Genomic DNA, 19,779 nt, shown 5'->3' on the forward strand with positions numbered 1-19,779 from the left:
TGCCTATATATGTCTTGTCTTTGTACCAGTTGACCGCTGGTCATTATATCCTTGAATTTGGATTTATTGCACGGGTTTTGGTTTGCACACTTTCTATTAAACCATCCTTTTTCCCTGAGACTTGGCGTGATCGCTTCCTTTTTAGTTGCTCACCCCTGCCCGTCACAGAATGACCAGTCATCCTTCGGAAGCCGCCAGTCTCTTTTTCTTTCTCCTTCGTTCGTGGTCATGTCTCGTGGTAAGTGTTTGTCTGCGTGGTGTTTTGTGAAGAGTTCCGCTGTGCTTTTGTGTGGTGTTTGTGGCACGGCGAGGACCAGGGCTGTCTGCCCTGGGAAAACTCTTCGTGTTTGTCGTTTGTTTGTTGGAAGAGCTCCGCCGTGCTCGTGTTGTGTGTTTGTGGCACGGCGAGGACCAGGGCAGTCTCCCTGGGTAAGCTCTTCATCTTGTGTGGTGTTAGTGTGTACGTATGAACGGTAACGTTGGTCAGTGTGCATCGCTCGTTTGTGTTTGTGTTTAATGTTTCATGTGTGACGCGGGTACCGCTCGTCACTGTCGCCTCGCTCCCCTGTCGTCTTGTGTTTAATGTGGGGGGGTGACTGCGAACCTGAGCGGCGCGTCACTGTCTTATAATCTAGCCTTGATGTGATAAATGCATGGACAAGTTTTTCACTGTCAGCAGGAGTGAGCATATCTCGGACCTTAGCAATGTCAATGTTTCGAAGGTGAAAATAAGCTGTCTTGCATGTAGTCATGATGTGTGATTTGAAGCTGAGCTCATTATCAAAGGTGACGCCCAGGTTCTTAACACATTGTCTGGCATTCAGATTCATTTGATTTAAATAGGTCTGGACATCATTCCTTTGTGAATCACTGCCAAGAACAAGAACCTCTGTCTTCTGTTTATTTAATTGCAGAAAATTGTCAGACATCCTTGAATTTGGATTTATTGCACGGGTTTTGGTTTGCACACTTTCTATTAAACCATCCTTTTCCCCTGAGACTTGGCGTGATCGCTTCCTTTTTAGTTGCTCACCCCTGCCCGTCACAGAATGACCAGTCATCCTTCGGAAGCCGCCAGTCTCTTTTTCTTTCTCCTTCGTTCGTGGTCATGTCTCGTGGTAAGTGTTTGTCTGCGTGGTGTTTTGTGAAGAGTTCCGCTGTGCTTTTGTGTGGTGTTTGTGGCACGGCGAGGACCAGGGCTGTCTGCCCTGGGAAAACTCTTCGTGTTTGTCGTTTGTTTGTTGGAAGAGCTCCGCCGTGCTCGTGTTGTGTGTTTGTGGCACGGCGAGGACCAGGGCAGTCTCCCTGGGTAAGCTCTTCGTCTTGTGTGGTGTTAGTGTGTACGTATGAACGGTAACGTTGGTCAGTGTGCATCGCTCGTTTGTGTTTGTGTTTAATGTTTCATGTGTGACGCGGGTACCGCTCGTCACTGTCGCCTCGCTCCCCTGTCGTCTTGTGTTTAATGTGGGGGGGTGACTGCGAACCTGAGCGGCGCGTCACTGTCTTACCGAGCGCGCACGTGCGGGTCCCATTCCGTTCGTTGTTTGTACACCGTTTTGTTTGTCTAGTCTTTGCGTGTGTGTTGTGTCCTAGCGTGTTGTCAACTGTTTGCGTGTAATTCCACGCATGCTCCTCCCCTTAAATGTGTTTTTGGGAGGGGACCGGCTGTGGTCCCGTGGCGTCGCTCCCGAGGGAGGCCCTGAATAGGGTAGGGCGCGTTTGTGTTTTGTGTGTGTGTGTGTGCTGCTCTCTGTGCAGGTGCTTTTCCTTGGAGGTGTTCCTGGACCTTGTGGGGGTCTCCACCTTGGCAGGAGCCCCCTTGTGTTGTGGGGTGACCGGAACCCGGTCATGAAGAGCCCCTCCCTAGAGAGCTGGGGCCGCCGGATGTTTGGGGACCATGGGGCTCCGGTCTGAGAAGCTCCTGCTGAGGAAGGAGATCCTCCCTCCTGCCCGGGGTGACCAGGAGGCCCTTGGGGCTGCTCCCTAGCCCGCGTCGGTGGTGCTCTGGGCCTCGGTCTCTGGCGCTCCTGGATTGGGTGGAGGAGTCCACCTTGCGATGAGGAGCCCCGGGAGGGGTTGGCTCCCCAGGAGGCTGGGGTGACCCCTAGCAGAAGGCAGGGGTCAGCATTGGGAGGAGGTAGGTCCAGGAGGTGAAGTAGTCAAGCCTTGGAGAGGTAGCCTGCACCCACACACATACACGAGGGACGAGAAAGGAGCCGTAGCTCCTTGTCCTCACACCCTTGGGGCTCTCTGGCTAAACGCCAGTTAGGGCGTGAGGGCCCTGTGACCGACCGGGGCGTGGTTTTGTGTTGTGAACGGCCCGGTCTGTCCAGGGTCCCGCCCGGGGAGGCGAGCTGTTTAATGTTCTATGTTTTATGTTCCAGCTCCCGGACTGCAGGAGGTGTGTTCCTGCCTGTCCCTGCCTTCCTGCCCCTTCGTATTTTGTGTGCAGCCGCTGTGTACCACACACCCAGTGGAGGGGAGTGCGGCTTGGTGGGGGGGTCTGTTACGGTGAGGCGGCCCCCTACCGGCCGCCTCCGTCCACAGCGGCTGTTGTTGTTGTTGTTTTGTGACATGTGCGTCCCTCAGGTGGGCGGAGCCCGTGATCCGTCTCACCTGAGGGTCGTTTGTTTGCCTATATATGTCTTGTCTTTGTACCAGTTGACCAGTGATGGCTAAGTTACCTTGAGAAAGTAATCTGATTACTGATTACTCCTTTTAAAAGTAACTTAGTTACGTTACATATTACTTGATTTTAAAAGTAACTACGTTAGATTACAAGTTACTTTAGTATTTACATTCAGCAGCAAAATAAATTTTTCCAATACTCACTTTATTTGAAGTGCATTTTTAACATTAACAATGTATTGAAGCAGGTTCGGTAACCGAGGCAGAAACTGCTTAATCCAAAAATCCCGAGGAGGGAAACTTTATTGATAACGCAACCCTGGCACGCGCAGTGCCCCCCCCCCAGTGTCACTTAAAGGGCGAGACTCGCCGTGAGGAGTAGTAGTCGCTACAGTATCTCCTGACATTACGTTTGTGTAGCTGCGCTGTATTATTTGTAAATTTATTTGTAAAAGTAATACAAGCGAACTGGGGTGGGTTTCCCGAAACGTTCGTAGCGCCAAGTATTTCGTAACCTCGTATGAAACGTACTTAGCGTGAAAAGTACTTAGCGTTACGAACGTTTCGGGAAACCCACCCCTGTTCAGTCAGACAGCTTGTGAAATGAAATACCATTACAATTTCAAGCATTTTAAAGTAGGCGACGTTAGTCAAAATTCCAGCACTTTTCAAACGTGGAACACAGTGCAACATAAAAATTCTTCAGGTAAATGTTCCTTCCCCCCTGAGGGGTGTTTCTTTATACTACCACACATCGTTACGGGAGGACACTGCAAAAAATGACTTGTAAAACGCGCTCGCGCTCTCACAGGGTCGTGCGCAGCGTGCGGAGTCGAGCGCTACGGTCAGACGCAAAAGTAGAACTGAGCCAAGAAGAAAGCAAAAATATATATTTTTACTAGGGAAAATAAAAATAGTAACGCACAGTTATTTGGATAAGTAACTTTAATCTGATTACTGGACTGGAAATAGTAGCGCGTTATATTACTCGTTACCGAAAAAAGTGGTAAGATTAGAGTAACGCACTACTAAGTAACGCGTTACTGACATCACTGCAGTTGACCACTGGTCATTATATCCTTGAATTTGGATTTATTGCACGGGTTTTGGTTTGCACACTTTCTATGAAACCATCCTTTTTCCCTGAGACTTGGCGTGATCGCTTCCTTTTTAGTTGCTCACCCCTGCCCGTCACAGTCCATAAATTGATTAAATTTGTCTCATAAAGGAAATGGTGCAATGGTGTAACTGTAACGGCTGGCGCAAGGCGATGGACGAGACAGAAATCCGGCGTTCTTGCAAACACGTAACTTTATTATAACAATTAGCACAGACAGCGCACGTTTAACATTCAACACTGAACGCGCATCACACAAACAATGACGAGCACAGGACACTGCGTGAACGCACATTAAATAGACAAACCACATAAACCCCAAGTGATGACGAGACGAGCCACAGATGAGACGGATTAACACAAGACGTAACCGCACCCACGGAGATCCACAGACGCAGACAACTAGACGTAGACAATGTAAACACACGCCCAAAAGGGAGGGGTCGGGGACCGTAACGTGACAGTAACCCGATTACTCCACAGGACATTTCAAATTGAAACCAAATTTTACATGCATTATTTTGGATGACAATGTAAACACTTGACCTTGGTTTGAATATTTCAAACAATTTTTCATATTAACTTGAATATTTTATGATGACTTATATTAACATTTTACTGAGGTCATACCATTTGACATGTATTCTAATCATACCTGATTAGAATTTTTATGGTTATACCGTTTAGACAATTTTGTCCTTTTTCTCTTAATGTTGTCTCAGAACGTAATAAAACCAGGCATTTCAAAATAGGGGCCCAAAAAAAGATATTTCAAAGTAAATTATATTTAATTTATTTTTAAATGATCACATAAAAAAAATTAATTAAACTTCAGAGACAGAAAAAAATGAGCAGCACGTCTTTCACCCGTAAAGAGAAACAGGATGATGCTGTGTGAGACTCTTTGGTCTTTTAACCCACAGCTACTGGAGGAACCCCAGAGATCACCGTCCTGGGTATTGGTGTCTCAGGTGGAGTTAATCTACAGTGTGAATCTCGAGGCTGGTGGCCTGTTCCTGATCTCCAGTGGTTGAACAGTGAAGGAGCTGAACTGGATGCTGGAGTTAAAGAGTCATGTGATAGTGTTGGAGGGTTTTATGTGAGACGCAGCCTCACTGCACACAAGAGTAAAACCAACACCTACATCTGCAGAGTGAAACTGGGGGAGGTCAAGAAGGAGGAACAGATCGACATCACTGGTAATGACACTACTGAAAATATTCAGAAGTATCAAAGTAATTACCAAAGTAGTCAGTATATTTATGAGAGAAGGTTTTTATAGTTGCTTATAATGTGCAATTTTTTAATCCTTAAATGAATGATTTTGTTCTTTCTTGAAACAGTCTGTGTGTGCACATATGGATCTTTAATCTGAATCTTTGTCATTGTGTTCAGATCACTTACCCAAACCTGACTACACAGCTGCCATCACTGTTCCAATTACACTGATCCTGCTGTCAGCACTCGTGTGTGTTGTGGTATATTTCAGATGGAGAGGTAAACCAGTATCTGTCTCTCACTATAACAGGGTTGCCAACTTTTATATCTTTATACCTAAAGATCATGGATGTTCTGGAACACATTTTAGAACACTGCTGGAAGGTCATAAATGTACTGGAACATTCTAGAACACTACTGGAATGTCATGAATGTTCTGGAACACATTCTAGAACACTGCTGCTGGTGGTTCATTAGTTCCAGCTCCACAAGCTGCTCATCTCCATAACGATGTAACTCCAAGGTGTAGTCTGAATGACGAGGCGGGTTTCAGGGTGCAAAACACTGGCGTTTATTAATGTGAATTGTGCTATGGCCAGGGGCGGACTGGCATACATTACTACTGGGGATTTCTCCAGTAGTATATATATATTTATATATACACTACCGTTCAAAAGTTTGGGGTCACCTAGACAATTTTGTGTTTTCCCTGAAATCTCATACTTTTATTTATCAGATGAGTTGCAAAATGAATAGAAATATAGTCCAGACATTGACAATGTAGAAAAAATGTTTTTTTTTTTATTTGAAATAATTTTCTACTTTAAACCTTGCTTTCGTCAAAGAATGCTCCCTTAGCAGCAATTACAGCATTGCAGACCTTTGGCATTCTAGCTGTTAATTTGCTGAGGTAATCTGGAGAAATTTCACCCCATGCTTCCAGAAGCCGCTTCCACAATTTTGATTGGGTTAATGGGCTCTTTTTTCGTACCATACGGTCAAGCTGCTCCCACAACAGCTCAATGGGGTTGAGATCTGGTGACTGCGCTGGCCACTCCATTACCGATAAAACACCAGCTGTCTGCTTCTTCTCTAAATAGTTTGTGCATAATTTGGAGGTGTGCTTTGGGTCATTGTCCTGTTCCAGGATGAAATTGGCTCCAATCAAGCGCTGTCCACAGGGTATGGCATGGTGTTGCAAAATGGAGTGATAGCCTTCCTTATTCAAAATCCCTTTTACCTTGTACAAATCTCCCACTTTACCAGCACCAAAGCAACCCTAGACCATCACATTACCTCCACCATGTTTGACAGATGGTGTCAGGCACTCATCCAGCATCTTTTCAGTTGTTCTGCGTCTCACAAATGTTCGTCTGTGTGATCCAAACACCTCAAACTTTGATTCGTCTGTCCATAACACTTTTTTCCAATCTTCCTCTGTCCAATGTCTGTGTTCTTTTGCCCATATTAATCTTTTTCTTTTATTAGCCAGATATGGCTTTTTCTTTGCCACTCTGCCCTGAAGGCCAGCATCCCGGAGTCGCCTCTTCACTGTAGACGTTGACACTGGCGTTTTGCGGGTACTATTTAATGAAGCTGCCAGTTGAGGACCTGTGAGGCGTCGATTTCTCAAACTGGAGATTCTAATGTACTTGTCTTCTTGCTCAGTTGTGCAGCGGGGCCTTCCACTTCTCCTTCTACTCTGGTTAGAGCCTGTCTGTGCTCTCCTCTGAAGGGAGTAGTACACACCATTGTAGGAAATCTTCAGTTTCTTGGCAATGTCTCGCATGGAATAGCCTTCATTTCTCAGAACAAGAATAGACTGTCGAGTTTCATTTGAAAGTTGTTTTTTTCTGGCCATTTTGTGAGTTTAATCGAACCAACAATTGTAATGCTCCAGATTCTCAACTATCTTAAAGGAAGGTCAGTTTTATAGCTTCTCTAAACAGCAAAACTGTTTTCAGCTGTGTTAACCTACTTGCACAAGGGTTTTCTAAATATCCAATAGTCTTCTTACACAGTTAGCAAACACAATGTACCATTAGAACACTGGAGGGATGGTTGTTGGAAATGGGTCTCCATACATCTATGTAGATATTACATTAAAAACCAGACGTTTACAGCTAGAATAGTTATTTACCACATTGATAATGTATAGAGTGTATTTTTGATGCATTTACTGTTAGCTAAATTGAAAAAAAAAACTGCTTTTCTTTCAAAAATAAGAACATTTCTAAGTGACCCCAAACTTTTGAACGGTAGTGTATATATATATATATATATATATATATATATATATATATATAGTGGGCCAGTCTGTCAGGAACTCCCGGGCCACTTTTTCTCCCCAGTCCGCCCCTGGCTATGGCACACACTTAACACACTCGTTAACGGACGTGAGACTCTGACAAAGACCAGCCCAGGACAATACACACACACTATATACACATAGTCCAGGGGTACTCAAATAGAAATGATGACGGGCCACATTATATTTTTTCAATCACTGAAGGGGCCGGTTACAGGGAGGGTGGCGAACGCATTTGGGCGTCTAATACCTGTTTGTTGTTGCCATAAGGCAATCCCCGGCATCGTCTTGAGATCGCGGTGCGCGATTTCAAAATAAGAGCGGATAGCGCGATTGAAAAAAAAGAGCGGATAGCGCGATTGAAAAAAAAGATTCCTAAAAAAAAAAACACTTTTTAAAACAGCTCGCGGGCCAGAAATAGATAGCCCGCGGGCCGCTATTTGAGTGTGGGGGCATAGTCTAACAAGCACCGCGTGAAACACATTAGACTAACACATGAGTGAACACACGCACACACCCAGCCACACCCCCCAATGTACATATATTTGTACATAAATGTGCATACATTAAAATTATAAATTATGTAATGTACATAAATTAAAATTATAAATGATATATGGACACGGATTACGTTAACACGCCCGAAGGGAGGGATCCAAGTCTGTAGCGTGACAGACGACATTCACTCCAGTTCCACCAGCTGCTCATCTCCATGACGACATATTTACTGAAGTGTTACTGATTCTCCTCATCAGCATCACAGAACGTTGTGTTGGTTGTGAAGAGAAACCGTGATACAGGAAATATTACAAATGAACAAATGAACCTGTTGGTTGTGTGACATTAAACCACAGTTGCCCAATTACATCACTTTATTATTCAAATGCCATTTATTTAGACTGACACACATTTACAGATACAGTCTAAGAACATCAAACGAGTCGTATATTAAATTAACTCCCACACTTTATCTCACATCAGTCTTCATCAGTAAGTCTGGAACCCGTCTCTGTACCATGAAGATCAGGTTGATCAGTAATAACATGTTTGTAGTGATTTACACACTTTATTTATGCACATGTAAAACAAAAACAGATGTGATGGTGATGTAACATCTCTATTTTCAGCTCAAAGGAGAGAACAGCAGATCCTGATGAGAGACATTGAGAGAGGTAAACTCCAGTTATTTGGGTTTGTTTTCTATTCTTTAGCACTTTTATATTCTATCAGAGGATCTAATGGTTGCCTGTTTAATCAGACAAGACCACTAGAGGGACCCAGCAGAGGGTCTGATGATATGAAATAACTTGGGGCCGTGGGTTGTAGGATTGTTGTTTTCAGAGGTAGGATCATGGACTCAGGTGGTGTGGTTTCAGTGCACAGCAGGGTTGTAACTTTTGAGGGGTTGAAAACCTGAAGGACCTCCTCTACCTCCTTCATGTTCAACATAAACAAAAAAACCACCTGTCTGCCCCTCCCACACAAACCGCGTGTCTGCCCCTCCCAAACAAACCGTCTGGCAGGCAGTTTTTTTGGGAGGGGCAGACAGGCAGTTTTTTTGGGAGGGCAGACAGGCAGTTTTTTTGGGAGGGCAGACAGGTAGTTTGTTTGGGAGGGGCAGACAATATTATATTATTATAATAACAACAGTAATAATAAAAATAATACTCTTGCTCCAGTGATTGGTCTTTTCTGCAGTTCAACTTGTCTAATTCTGGTGTTGCCAAACAGTTTAACCCTTTCTAAAGAAGTGCCCCTGCTCAAAAGAAAACACTTATGTTGTAGATAGTGTTAAATGTTAGATGGTACATGAAAACATTACTTCTTATTTCTCCAGATATTCTGGGTTTCATGTAGCCTACAGACAACTAATTATTAGATCACTAATTACAGATAAATAAACAATATTATAAAGAGGATGGTATTAACACATGTGCATGTGTGCGTGTGTGAGAGTGTGTGCGCGCGAGTGCGCGCGCGCGCGCGCGCGTGTGTGTGTGTGTGTGCACATTACATTTCATGATTATATTTCAGCAAAATTGTGGTTGCTCCATAACGTGTGGTCTGTAGTGTCATGTAGTAGATGAGAGAATCTGTAGTTCAGACCCATCAGTGTGTGTGAACTTAACCATCACTCTCTCTTGTGTGTGTGAACTTCACCATCACTCTCTCTTGTGTGTGTGTGAACTTAACCATCACTCTCTCTTGTGTGTGTGAACTTCACCATCACTCTCTCTTGTGTGTGTGTGAACTTAACCATCACACTCTCTTGTGTGTGTAGCTGACATGTGTCTGAAGAGAGAAGGTGAACGTCGTCTCCATGGGGTGAACTTCACTGATGCTCAGTGGAAATATGTGGAACACAAACTGTTAACTTCAGAAGAGGATCTGGAGGTGTTTGATCTGAGGAAATATGACCCATCAGAGGAGTGTTTTCTGAAGATGAAGAAAGTGGTCTACGCATGCAGAAAAGCACAGTGAGTATTTTCATTACTGACCTGATTAGAGCTTAGATTATATTAACTGTGTGTGTGTGTGTGTGTGTGTGCGCGCGCGCGCGTGTGCGTGTGTATGTACACAAGAATATAAATGTTATTACTCCATTATGGAGACATGGTTGGTTGTACAGTGTAATACAGCCAGCAGTTATAACACCTGTATGAAGTGCAGAGCCCCATATTAACACATTATACATGGCTGTAGTTGATCAACGCTTACAACAATAACAAGAGCGCTCTGAACACACTTAACAAGAGCGCTCTCTACACACTAGAACCTGTCAGATCCAATGTAGTTTTTTGTGCATACATTTCGGTCTGCTTATTGTTTCTGGCTCCTGCTTTGCCATCTGGTATCTCTGCCCCATCTTGCTGTCCTGTTATTTACTGTCTACCACCCCTTTCCGCCCCCGGCCCAAGTGTTCGGCGTTACAGAACCCCCCAAAAAAATGCGATATTGATCCTTGCTAAATGATGAACTTGGGTCATTTGAAACATTTCATCCACAAAGTGGATGTGTGAATCTGCCATAACCAACATCATAATAATAATAATCATAACCATCAAAACAATAACCATAACCACCATAACCATCATAACCATAGCCACATAAGGGCTGTCTGTCAAAGGAAGAATGTTAAAAAAGAGACCAAAAAGAGAAAATTACAATACTCTTCAAGTGCGAGTGATGGAATCTAAAAACAAAACCCAGAAAATCACACTGAATGACTTTTAAATCATTAATTTGCATTTTATTGCAGAAAATAAGTATTGGCAATACTTTGAAAATTCCATCACTCTTCAAGTGCGAGTGATGGAATCTAAAAACAAAACCCAGAAAATCACACTGAATGACTTTTAAATCATTAATTTGCATTTTATTGCATTGCAGAAAATAAGTATTGGCAATACTTTGCAAGGAGAGCAGGTGTGTCTTAAATAGGAGAATGTGGCAAGGTAAATAAGGGACAGGTGGGGAATGATTAGTATTATACAGACTGTGCCCTAGCAGCATGAGCAGTGGTATGAATTCTGCCTTCTGGTGGTGGTCTGCTGGTCCTCCAGTCTGCTGGTCCTGATCCGGAGACTCTGCAGTCTCGCTGAGGGCAGCAAGCTGAAGCAGCAGTTCAGTTGATGGGTGGGATCACCTGAAATGCAGAGAGATTTACGTGTGAGACGGGTGACGTAGACGTCCTGTGGAAAGATGAGAGATGCTGATGATCTTCTCAGCCGCTGTCCATCTGTAGAAGGCCAGTGATACCATACTCCCCTCTCTCCTCTCTTCCCTCCTCACCTCCCTCCTGTACTGTGTCCATCATTGTTGCCGATGAGACCCATTACAGTTGTTATCCTCAATCTTGACAATGAGATTAGAGCTCTGTGATGGTGATCAGAATTGGACCTCATGTTCAGCATGATGGTGTTGGATGGACAGACCCGATGTGTCCAGGGAGGGTGGGAGAACAGACCAATCTTTAATCAATAATGTGATGGAGGGAGTGAGAGGCAAGTGATCCAGTGACGTGTTCTTATTAGACAAGGTTCTCGGCATCGACTGGAGAAGAGAAACAGGCGCTGGTACTGACTCTGTGGTGTTGACTCTGGTACTGACACTCTGGAGTCGACGCTCTGGTGTTGATGCTGAAGCTCGACCTAGGCAGAAACAACAGACTGTCTCACAGTACTGGAGTCAGACGCCAGTGGGCTTAAAAATGCAAATGTAGAGTCTTCCGGTATGAGGACTTGCTCCAGCTTAAACTCGATTGTTTTGTACTCAAAACTCGTTTCTCAGGTAGGGAGAGAGTTTAATTACAATAAAAAAGAAACCAGAACAGCAAGAAGCTAACCTTGTAAACCAACCATGCCTAAACATAAGGAGAAAAACAGCCAAACTCCAAAAGCTAACGAGGCAACCTCACAGGCTAACTCTAACCCAACCGAAACACCAGAGCTATCTGGCGCTAACGTAACATCGAGTGATCTTTTGGAAGCCATAAAGGAGCTCAGGTCCAATCTCAAAGGGGACAGCGATCAATTAGGAACGTCTATGGATTCGATACGTTGATTGATGAGCAACAAGCTAGATAGCCTCACCTGCCTGAAGGAGAGGAAGGTAGCTCAGTAACACATTTCGCGTCTGAGCTTATAAAGCGTGAATTTCCAGCGGCTGCGGAGCTGGAACTAAAAATTCAGCGAGCCCTAGATCCCTCGCTGCCAGGCCAAGGCCCGAGGCTCCCCTGCGCCCTCTTATTGTCAACTTTCAGGAGTTTACCACAAAAGAGCTAGTGCTAAGGGAAGCTTGGAAGAAAGGGAAAGTGCAAGGGAGAGAAGGGTCGTTTTTTTCTCCAGCACTGGAGTCCAAGGTTCCGCCTGTTTTTAATTTGTTTTAGATTATATTCCACAGTTCATGTTCTCTAGAACGTACGCGTACTGTATAAAGGGGTGTCTGTAGCACTCACATTGCTATGTAACTATGGTGCATGGGGTTAAAATTGTGTCTTGGAATGTTAATGGCCTAGGTAATCCTATAAAAAGTAGTAAAGTCATTGCAAAGCTTAGAAAGGCAAGATCAGATATGGTGTTTCTCCAAGAGACACCTTTAGCAAGAAATGAGCATGAAAATTTTGAAAAAACTAGGTTTCACTAACTCATTTTTCAGTTCATGTAAAAACAGTAGGAAGAGGGGGGTTATTACGCTAATATCTAATGTCAATTTCGAAATGATAGCAGTAGAAACAGATAAGAATGGCAGATATGTTAAGGGCAGATGTAATAATGTTGTGATTACTTTAGTTAATGTATATATACCTCCAAAGAGTCTCTTTGACAAAATATTCTCCATGAGTGAAGGCATTTTGGTTTGTGCAGGTGACTGCAACACTATACTGAACCACAGTTTGGATACTACAAGTAATAGACTACATAAGCAAAACATATCTAAAAACATGAGGAACCTGATTAAGGATAATGGGCTATTTGAAGTGTGGAGGGACTTCAAACCAGACGTAAAATACTTAACTCATTACTCAGCAACTCATAAAGTCTACTCTAGAATAGATTTTTAAAATGAAAATCACAGATAGACATAGGGAAACTAGCCACTAGGGTGCACACACCAGTGTATTTTAGTGCCGGTCCAAAGCCTGAATAAATAGGGAGGGTTGCGTCAGGAAGGGCATCCGGTGTAAAACTGCACCAAATCAAATGATGCGGATCAAAAATAAAAATTCCATACCGGATCGGTCGAGGCCCAGGTTAACAACGACCGCCACTGGTGCTGTTGTCCAACAGGGCATTAGTGGAAATTGGACTACTGTAATGGTGGTGGTGTTCTGGATACCTGGGATGAGACTTCAAATGCAGTGAGGGATGTGGCTAGGAAGGTACTTGTGACATCATGAAGATAGACAAGGAGTCATGGTGGTGGAATGAGGAAGTTCAGGAAAGTTTAAGAGGAAAGCGGTTGGCTAAAAAGAATTGGGACTTTCAGCGAGATGAAGAAAGTAGACTGAGGTACAAGGAGATGTGTCGTAAGGCAAAGAGAGCAGTGGCAGAAGCTAAAGAGAAGGCATATAGCAAGCTGTATGAGAAGTTGGACACTAAGGAAGGGGAAAAGGATCAGTACAGATTGGCCAGAAGACATTCACACAATCTTTAAGACCTACTATGAAACACTATATTCCCCATTGGAATACACAAATGAAACCGTAATTCGAAACTACTTGCTGAAATTGGACCTTCCAACCATAGACCTACACTTGAACGAAGCATTAACCTCCCCAATAACAAAGGTAGTACTGGATAAAGCTATTGGTAAACTGAACACCAACAAAAGTCCAGGAGGTGATGGATACCCAAACGAGTGGTACAAGATTTTTAGGGAGGAAGTCTCACCCCTACTGCTGGAGTCCTTTAACTGGACACTTAAGAAGGCTACCATTCCACCCTCCTGGAGGGAGGCGATAATCTCCGTAATCCCTAAAGAGGGCATAGACAAGGAACATTGTGAGTCATATCGACCAATCTCTGTGCTTAATGTTGATAATAAACTCTATACTTCAAGATATTACTATATCTTACTATATAGATACTATAGCCAAGAGGATGGAAACGCTACTATCTAACTTGATAAATGGGGATCAGACAGGATTTATAAAAAACCGTCAAACCCAGGACAATATCAGAAGGACAATTCAAGTCATTGACATAGTCAATAAGCAAAAAATAGGTGCTGTCCTAATAAGCTTCGATGTTGAAAAGGCCTTCGATAGAGTGAGCTGGCCCTTTTTCTTCGCAGTTATGGAGAGAATGGGCTTTAGTAGCCAATTCGTAAGCCCTTTACAAGGATCCAAAAGCTCGATTAAAGATCAATGGCACCCTTTCCGCTAGATTCAGTCTCTAGTGGTAGAGGTACAAGGCAAGGATGCTGCTTAAGCCCCTCACATTTTACCTTATTTATTGAAACGTTGGCCCAAGAAATTAGACAAAACATTGATATCGAAGGCATAAGGATAGCACAAAAAGATCATAAAATAGGATTATTCACAGATCACATATTACATATACCCAAAATCCGGACTCATCCCTTCCTAAGCTCTTTTCAATCCTTAATGAATTCAGAGAGAAATCTGGTTATAAACTAAATATTACAAAAACACAGGTACTTTGTATCAGCTACAGACCAAGTAAATTACTTGGAATCGATAAAATATTTAGGAGTTAAACTGGTAAAAGACTTGAAGAAACTTTTCATGACAAATTACCCAAATCTCAACAATAACATAAAAAGAGATCTAGCACAATGGTCATTAATGCCTATGGACTTTAGCTCAAGAATAGAAGTTATAAAAATGAAAATACTCCCCAGATTGTTATACCTGTTTAGCTCTCTGCCAGTCCAAATCCCAGACTCTCAGTTCACAGCCTGGGACAGACAAATATCAAGGTTTATTTGGACAGGCAAGAGGCCGAGTGTAATGATGTGGAATCTGAAGGCGGACACAATTGCTGAAGAGAACTATATTTATTTAAATTGGAGGCGGAACTAACTCCTGTAATCTCGACCTTTCCAACACGCACGTTACGAGTTCGGCGCGGCATATTAATCAAACATACAAATACAACCTACACAGAAACACACACTGATGTAAGGACAGAGATAAGCACTCCGACAACAGTAATGAACAAATCACACAAGGTCAAATCACAATGTCTAACAGAACTGACAAACAAGACATACGTCTTGCAAAACTTAACTACACACGAATACACAGCGAGAACAACCAAATAGTACAAGCAAGACTAAGACACATTACAACTAAATCAAAAGGACAGTTACGTATAACAACGTAGGAAACTCAATAAAAAACCTAATTGAATTAAAGACGACAGAGCTATTACCTAAACAGACCTTGACGACTCAACACCAGACTGATCATCAAAACCCTAGAACGACAAGGAGGCAGGAGACCGCGACAAAGGACATTCACAACGTGAACCAACCTAACAAAAATAGACCCACAAGGAAAACATGAACTCAAACAGACTATATTACAAACTAATCAACCCAAATAACTCAAAACAGCTGATAAGGATAACATTGGGCAGGGATAAACAAAAGGGGCGTGACGAATCAGAACAGAGAAACAGAGGAGGGAACAAAGGCAAGATACCCACAAAGGGGCGGAGTTAAACGTTACACCGAGGATCAAATTCAAAACATTGCAGTTGGGGAAAGAACAGGGAGGACTTTCCCTACCAAACTTAAGGGATTATTTCTATTCTGCCCAAATGAGATATATTGTGTGCTGGTGCTCCTCAGACTATACTGCCAAGTGGAAACAGATAGAACTGACCCAAAGCAAAGTTAAACCACAGGCCAGACTGGGAGAGAAACAGAGTAGATTCCAGGAGGACGATAACACTACTGTAACAGAAACACTGACCATATGGACAGAGATAGTAAAGAGAAATAAGTTGGAGGGAGATTGCCGATTACTGCTTTGGCCCTCACATACTAGTACCTTCAGACCAGGAATGACTGATCAAATCTTCAAACGATGGACGGAAAAAGGTATAACAGCAATAGGTACTTTGATTGAGGCAAACAACTTTAAGTGATTTGAAAAGGTTAAAAATTCAAATTAGAAAATATAGATTTGTTCCAACATCTGCAGTTACGACACTTCTACAACACCCAGGTGAAGCCGCAATTATTAGACAACTACAATAAGCTAGTGGAACTGATGTTGATCTCAATCAAATAGATCCCCTCTAAAACTGTTTCTTTAAACTTTTTTTCTTTTTTTTCCTGTTTGTCAAAACAAAAATGCTTTAAATAAAGAGCTGGAAAAAAAGGCAAATGTACACAAGGTGCACATGTGTGGGATCAGAAAACAGGAGCTTGTGCACGTAGTAATTTTCAAGAAATGTAAAGTTGAGTGTCATTTGTGTGTGTGTTTTACAATACAATATATGTACAATATATATTTGTTGATTTGTGTTGTGTAGGGAAAAAAGACTGGCATCAAATGGAGTAATGGTGTTACTCCATTGTGTTTGTGTGTTGGGTGTTGTATGTGTTTTTTGTCAGGGTTGTATGTGTGTTGTATGTCTTGTATGATGGTGTTGTATGTGCATGTGTGTATAAGATGACAGTGTTCTGATTTATCATCATCTTCCAGGTTGAGTTACTGTGATCTCACAGACAAAAGCTGTGATGTTCTGGCCTCAGTTCTCAGATCAAACTCCTGTTTGAGAGAGCTGTACCTGAGTGGGAATATACTGCAGGACTCAGGAGTGAAGAAACTCTGTTCTGGACTGAAGAGTTCAGACTGTAAACTGGAGAAACTGAGGTGAGGTCATAATGTTTTCACTATGTAGTGGGATGCATATGAGAGAGAGAGAGAGAGAGAGAGAGAGAGAGAGAGAGAGAGAGAGTGCTAATGAAAGTAACATAAGCACACAAGTTGTCATGTCACCAAACACTCAGTCCTTATATATGTTGAGGAACTGGTCAAGTACATAAAATCATACAATTTAAGGACATTAAGATTACACAGATAATGCATACATTAATATCAGTAACGCTTACCCTGTCTGGAACACGTCCTCTGCGTGGAACACGTCCTCTGCGTGGAACACGTCCTCCGCGTGGAACACGTCCTCATTCCCCCATTCTCCCATCTTCTTCCCCCTCTTTTCTGGTCCCTTGACCTGAGAGTGACCTAAGACTTCATTCATTCAGTCACAACTCATGTTCAAAAATAATGTCTATATGAAAAACACGGCGACATGGCATTTTCCATCACAATGTATTTGTCATGTTTGTTTGTGTCACTGTGTTTGTGTATGCATGTTTGTAAGTGTGTTTCTGTCCATGTGTGTGTTTGTGCACGTGTGTTTGTGTGTGCATGTGGTTGTGGATGTGAGATATTTGCCACACACATATGCTGCATCTCAATTCAGGGGCTGCAGCCTACGTAGACCGCGTAGACCGCAGCCCACGGTGGCCACACACTTCGAAGGCCGGGTAGGTTAAATGAGACAGTCTTGTCTTCGCAAGACGTATGTTTGCGTGACCACGCTCTGCCCCGTTACATACGTTACATACGTGTTAGCGCGCTGTCCGACAAATATCACATCACCCACAAATGCCTAAAAGAAAATGCGTTGAACATGTATTCACATGTTTGGCGGGAAGTATAACTTCATAACAAAATTCAATGTATTTTTATAAACGTTACTCTTTAGTAAATACTCAAAGCACAGGTTTACCTGCAATATCATTATAACTGGCATGTTATTTAGCATCTCATTGCAGTATAAATGTCCATATTTTAAAAATACCGACATTTAAAAACGAATTCTTCAGCCCGTACACTAGACTCCGCCTGTTTATTGTTCATAGAGCAATGAATCCTGGGATATCGTGGGGCGCAAAGGATACTCAGACGCATCCTTCGGTTTCGGGGTTTTGAAGGCTACATTCGTCGGCCGCATAAGAAGGAGTCCACGAATTGGGACAGCCTCGTTGCGGCGCAGTGACATAACCGGCCTACAAATGCGCACTTCGTGGGCTGCAGCCCCTGAATTGAGATGCACTTAATGTGTGTGTGTACGTGTGTTTGTGTGAGAGAGAGTGCAAATTTTTGTGGTTGTGTGTGAGTGGGGGGGTGTGGTTGCATGCATGTGTGTGTGCATGTGTTTGTGGGTATAGTGTGTACAAGTTTTTGTGTATATGTATGTTTTTGTGTGTGTGTGTGTGTGTTTGGTGTTCTTTATGTATACTGAGTCTGTGTGGATTTGTTGAGCTCTAAGTACTGTGTGTGTGTTTCTCCTCTCTACAGTCTCTCTAAGTGCAGTATTAGAGAGGAAGGCTGTGCTGATCTGTGTTCAGCTCTCAAGAAAAACCCCTCACACCTGAGAGAGCTGAACCTGAACCACAATGAACCAGGAGACTCAGGAGTGAAGCAGCTCTCTGCTCTACTGGAGGATCCACACTGTAAACTGGAGATACTACAGTGAGATACTGGACTACTGATTATAGACACATGAGAGAGAGAGAGAGAGAGAGAGAGAGAGAGAGAGAGAGTGAGTGTGTGTGTGTGTGTGTGTGTGTGTGTGTGTATGTGTGAGCTGTAAATACCCTGAGGTGTTTTTCTCCTTCTCTCTATAGTCTGTGTAACTGCAGTATTACAGAGGAAGGCTGTGCTGCTCTGTGTTCAGCTCTGAAGAAAAACCCCTCACACCTAAGAGAGCTGAACCTGGACTACAATAAACCAGGAGTCTCAGGAATGAAGCAGCTCTCTGATCTACTGGAGGATCCACACTGTAAACTGGAGAAACTACTGTGAGTTACTGGACTACTGTTCATAGACACACACGTGAGAGAGTGTGTGCATGTACTTGAACAGGAATACACATGAATGTATGTGTGGAAGTGTGTGTGTTCCTGTGTGAGTGTCTGGCCTGACTCCAGGGCTGTTCCATCTGCCACCACCAGGGGAGCCCATGAGCCAGATCTCGACGCAATCAGCGGTGATGACCTGCACCTGCCTTCTTAAGGAAGACAGAGGCAAATTCTGACTGTGTTCGAAATAGACTACTACATACTGGATACTGCATACTGGACTCAGTATATACTGAAAACTGCATACTGGAATCAGTATATACTGAATACTGCATACTGGTCCTCGTAGTAGTATGCAGTACAGTTTCCAGTATGCAACAAAAGCAAAGCATACTACGGGGTCACGTGAACGTAGCGTTGCATGATGGGATGCAGTACACCACGAAGATAGCTCTGTTCGCGTACTGGAATATTTTGTGGAAGTAGTAGGTCATCCGGGTATGTTTCGCGTACTGGAAAATTTCATTTTGGTCACATGCTGCATACGGCATACTGATTTGGGGCTCGATCAGTACGCCAGTAGTATGTAGTAGGCTATTTCGAACACAGCCTCTCTGTTCAAAATACTGATATATACTGATACTGATTTATACTGATATGGGGCCCAAGCAGTACGCCAGTAGTATGTAGTAGGCTATTTCGAACAGAGCCAGAGTCTCAGTGCTGAGTTGTTTGTAGTTGTTGCTGGCAACTTGCTGCTAACGTTCAGCCTGTCTCTCTCAGTAACGTGTTGTGTTGGGTGTCTCGCCACCCTGTCTCTATCTCCGTGTGGAGATTATAGCTTTACCCTGTCTGTTCGAGTGTTCTCAGTCCTGCTCTCTGGCTTCCCGCAAGTTTTCCCATTCTTTCTCCGTCTCAGTTGAGATTATAAGTTACTTTGGGGAATACTTCTCAGTTACTGACCTTGTTTGTCAGAAAGCCAGTTATTTTCCCCTGGTGTCCTCAGTTGGTTTGATCCGAGTTATTTTGGGAGGTTTTTTGTTTTGCTTGTTTTGCTCCGCGAATCTTTTGGTTTTACCGTTTCTACCGTTTCTACCTTGCGCTGCTTGTACTACGGCAGTGAGTTACCTGCTCTTATTCCTGTGGTCTCTAACGGTGA

General features: G+C 43.3%; 2 protein-coding genes and 1 long non-coding RNA gene across 8 annotated transcripts in view; 2 read left to right on the plus strand and 1 right to left on the minus strand.

Annotated features, from left to right (window-relative positions):
• Positions 1–4,807, plus strand: part of LOC143486741 (uncharacterized) — a 40,410-nt gene extending 35,603 nt beyond the window's left edge. The window contains exon 2 of one of the 2 annotated variants that reach the window (XR_013123646.1): positions 4,669–4,807. Coding sequence is in view for 1 of the 2 variants with exons in the window: in XM_076986142.1 (XP_076842257.1) it covers positions 4,669–4,779 (111 nt within the window). In the remaining variant the exon portion in view is untranslated. The remainder of the gene's footprint in view (positions 1–4,668) is intronic. The other variant, XM_076986142.1, reaches the window with a different exon arrangement.
• Positions 1–19,779, plus strand: part of LOC143486731 (uncharacterized) — a 104,292-nt gene that overhangs the window by 71,693 nt on the left and 12,820 nt on the right. For all 4 annotated transcript variants that reach the window (XM_076986119.1, XM_076986118.1, XM_076986117.1 and 1 more), the window contains one exon: positions 18,447–18,620. In XM_076986119.1, the coding sequence (XP_076842234.1) occupies positions 18,447–18,620 (174 nt within the window). The remainder of the gene's footprint in view (positions 1–18,446; positions 18,621–19,779) is intronic.
• On the minus strand, positions 10,621–15,282 carry LOC143486744 (uncharacterized). 2 transcript variants are annotated; one of them, XR_013123651.1, is made up of 5 exons: positions 15,170–15,282; positions 14,647–14,693; positions 13,664–13,747; positions 11,064–11,422; positions 10,621–10,917 (listed from the first exon to the last, which is right to left on the minus strand). It is a non-coding gene; the product is annotated as an uncharacterized LOC143486744 (long non-coding RNA). The 2 variants fall into 2 exon arrangements; XR_013123650.1 differs by lacking the exon at positions 13,664–13,747.

The sequence above is a fragment of the Brachyhypopomus gauderio genome, unplaced genomic scaffold (assembly GCF_052324685.1).
Source record: "Brachyhypopomus gauderio isolate BG-103 unplaced genomic scaffold, BGAUD_0.2 sc45, whole genome shotgun sequence".
NCBI lineage: Eukaryota > Metazoa > Chordata > Actinopteri > Gymnotiformes > Hypopomidae > Brachyhypopomus > Brachyhypopomus gauderio.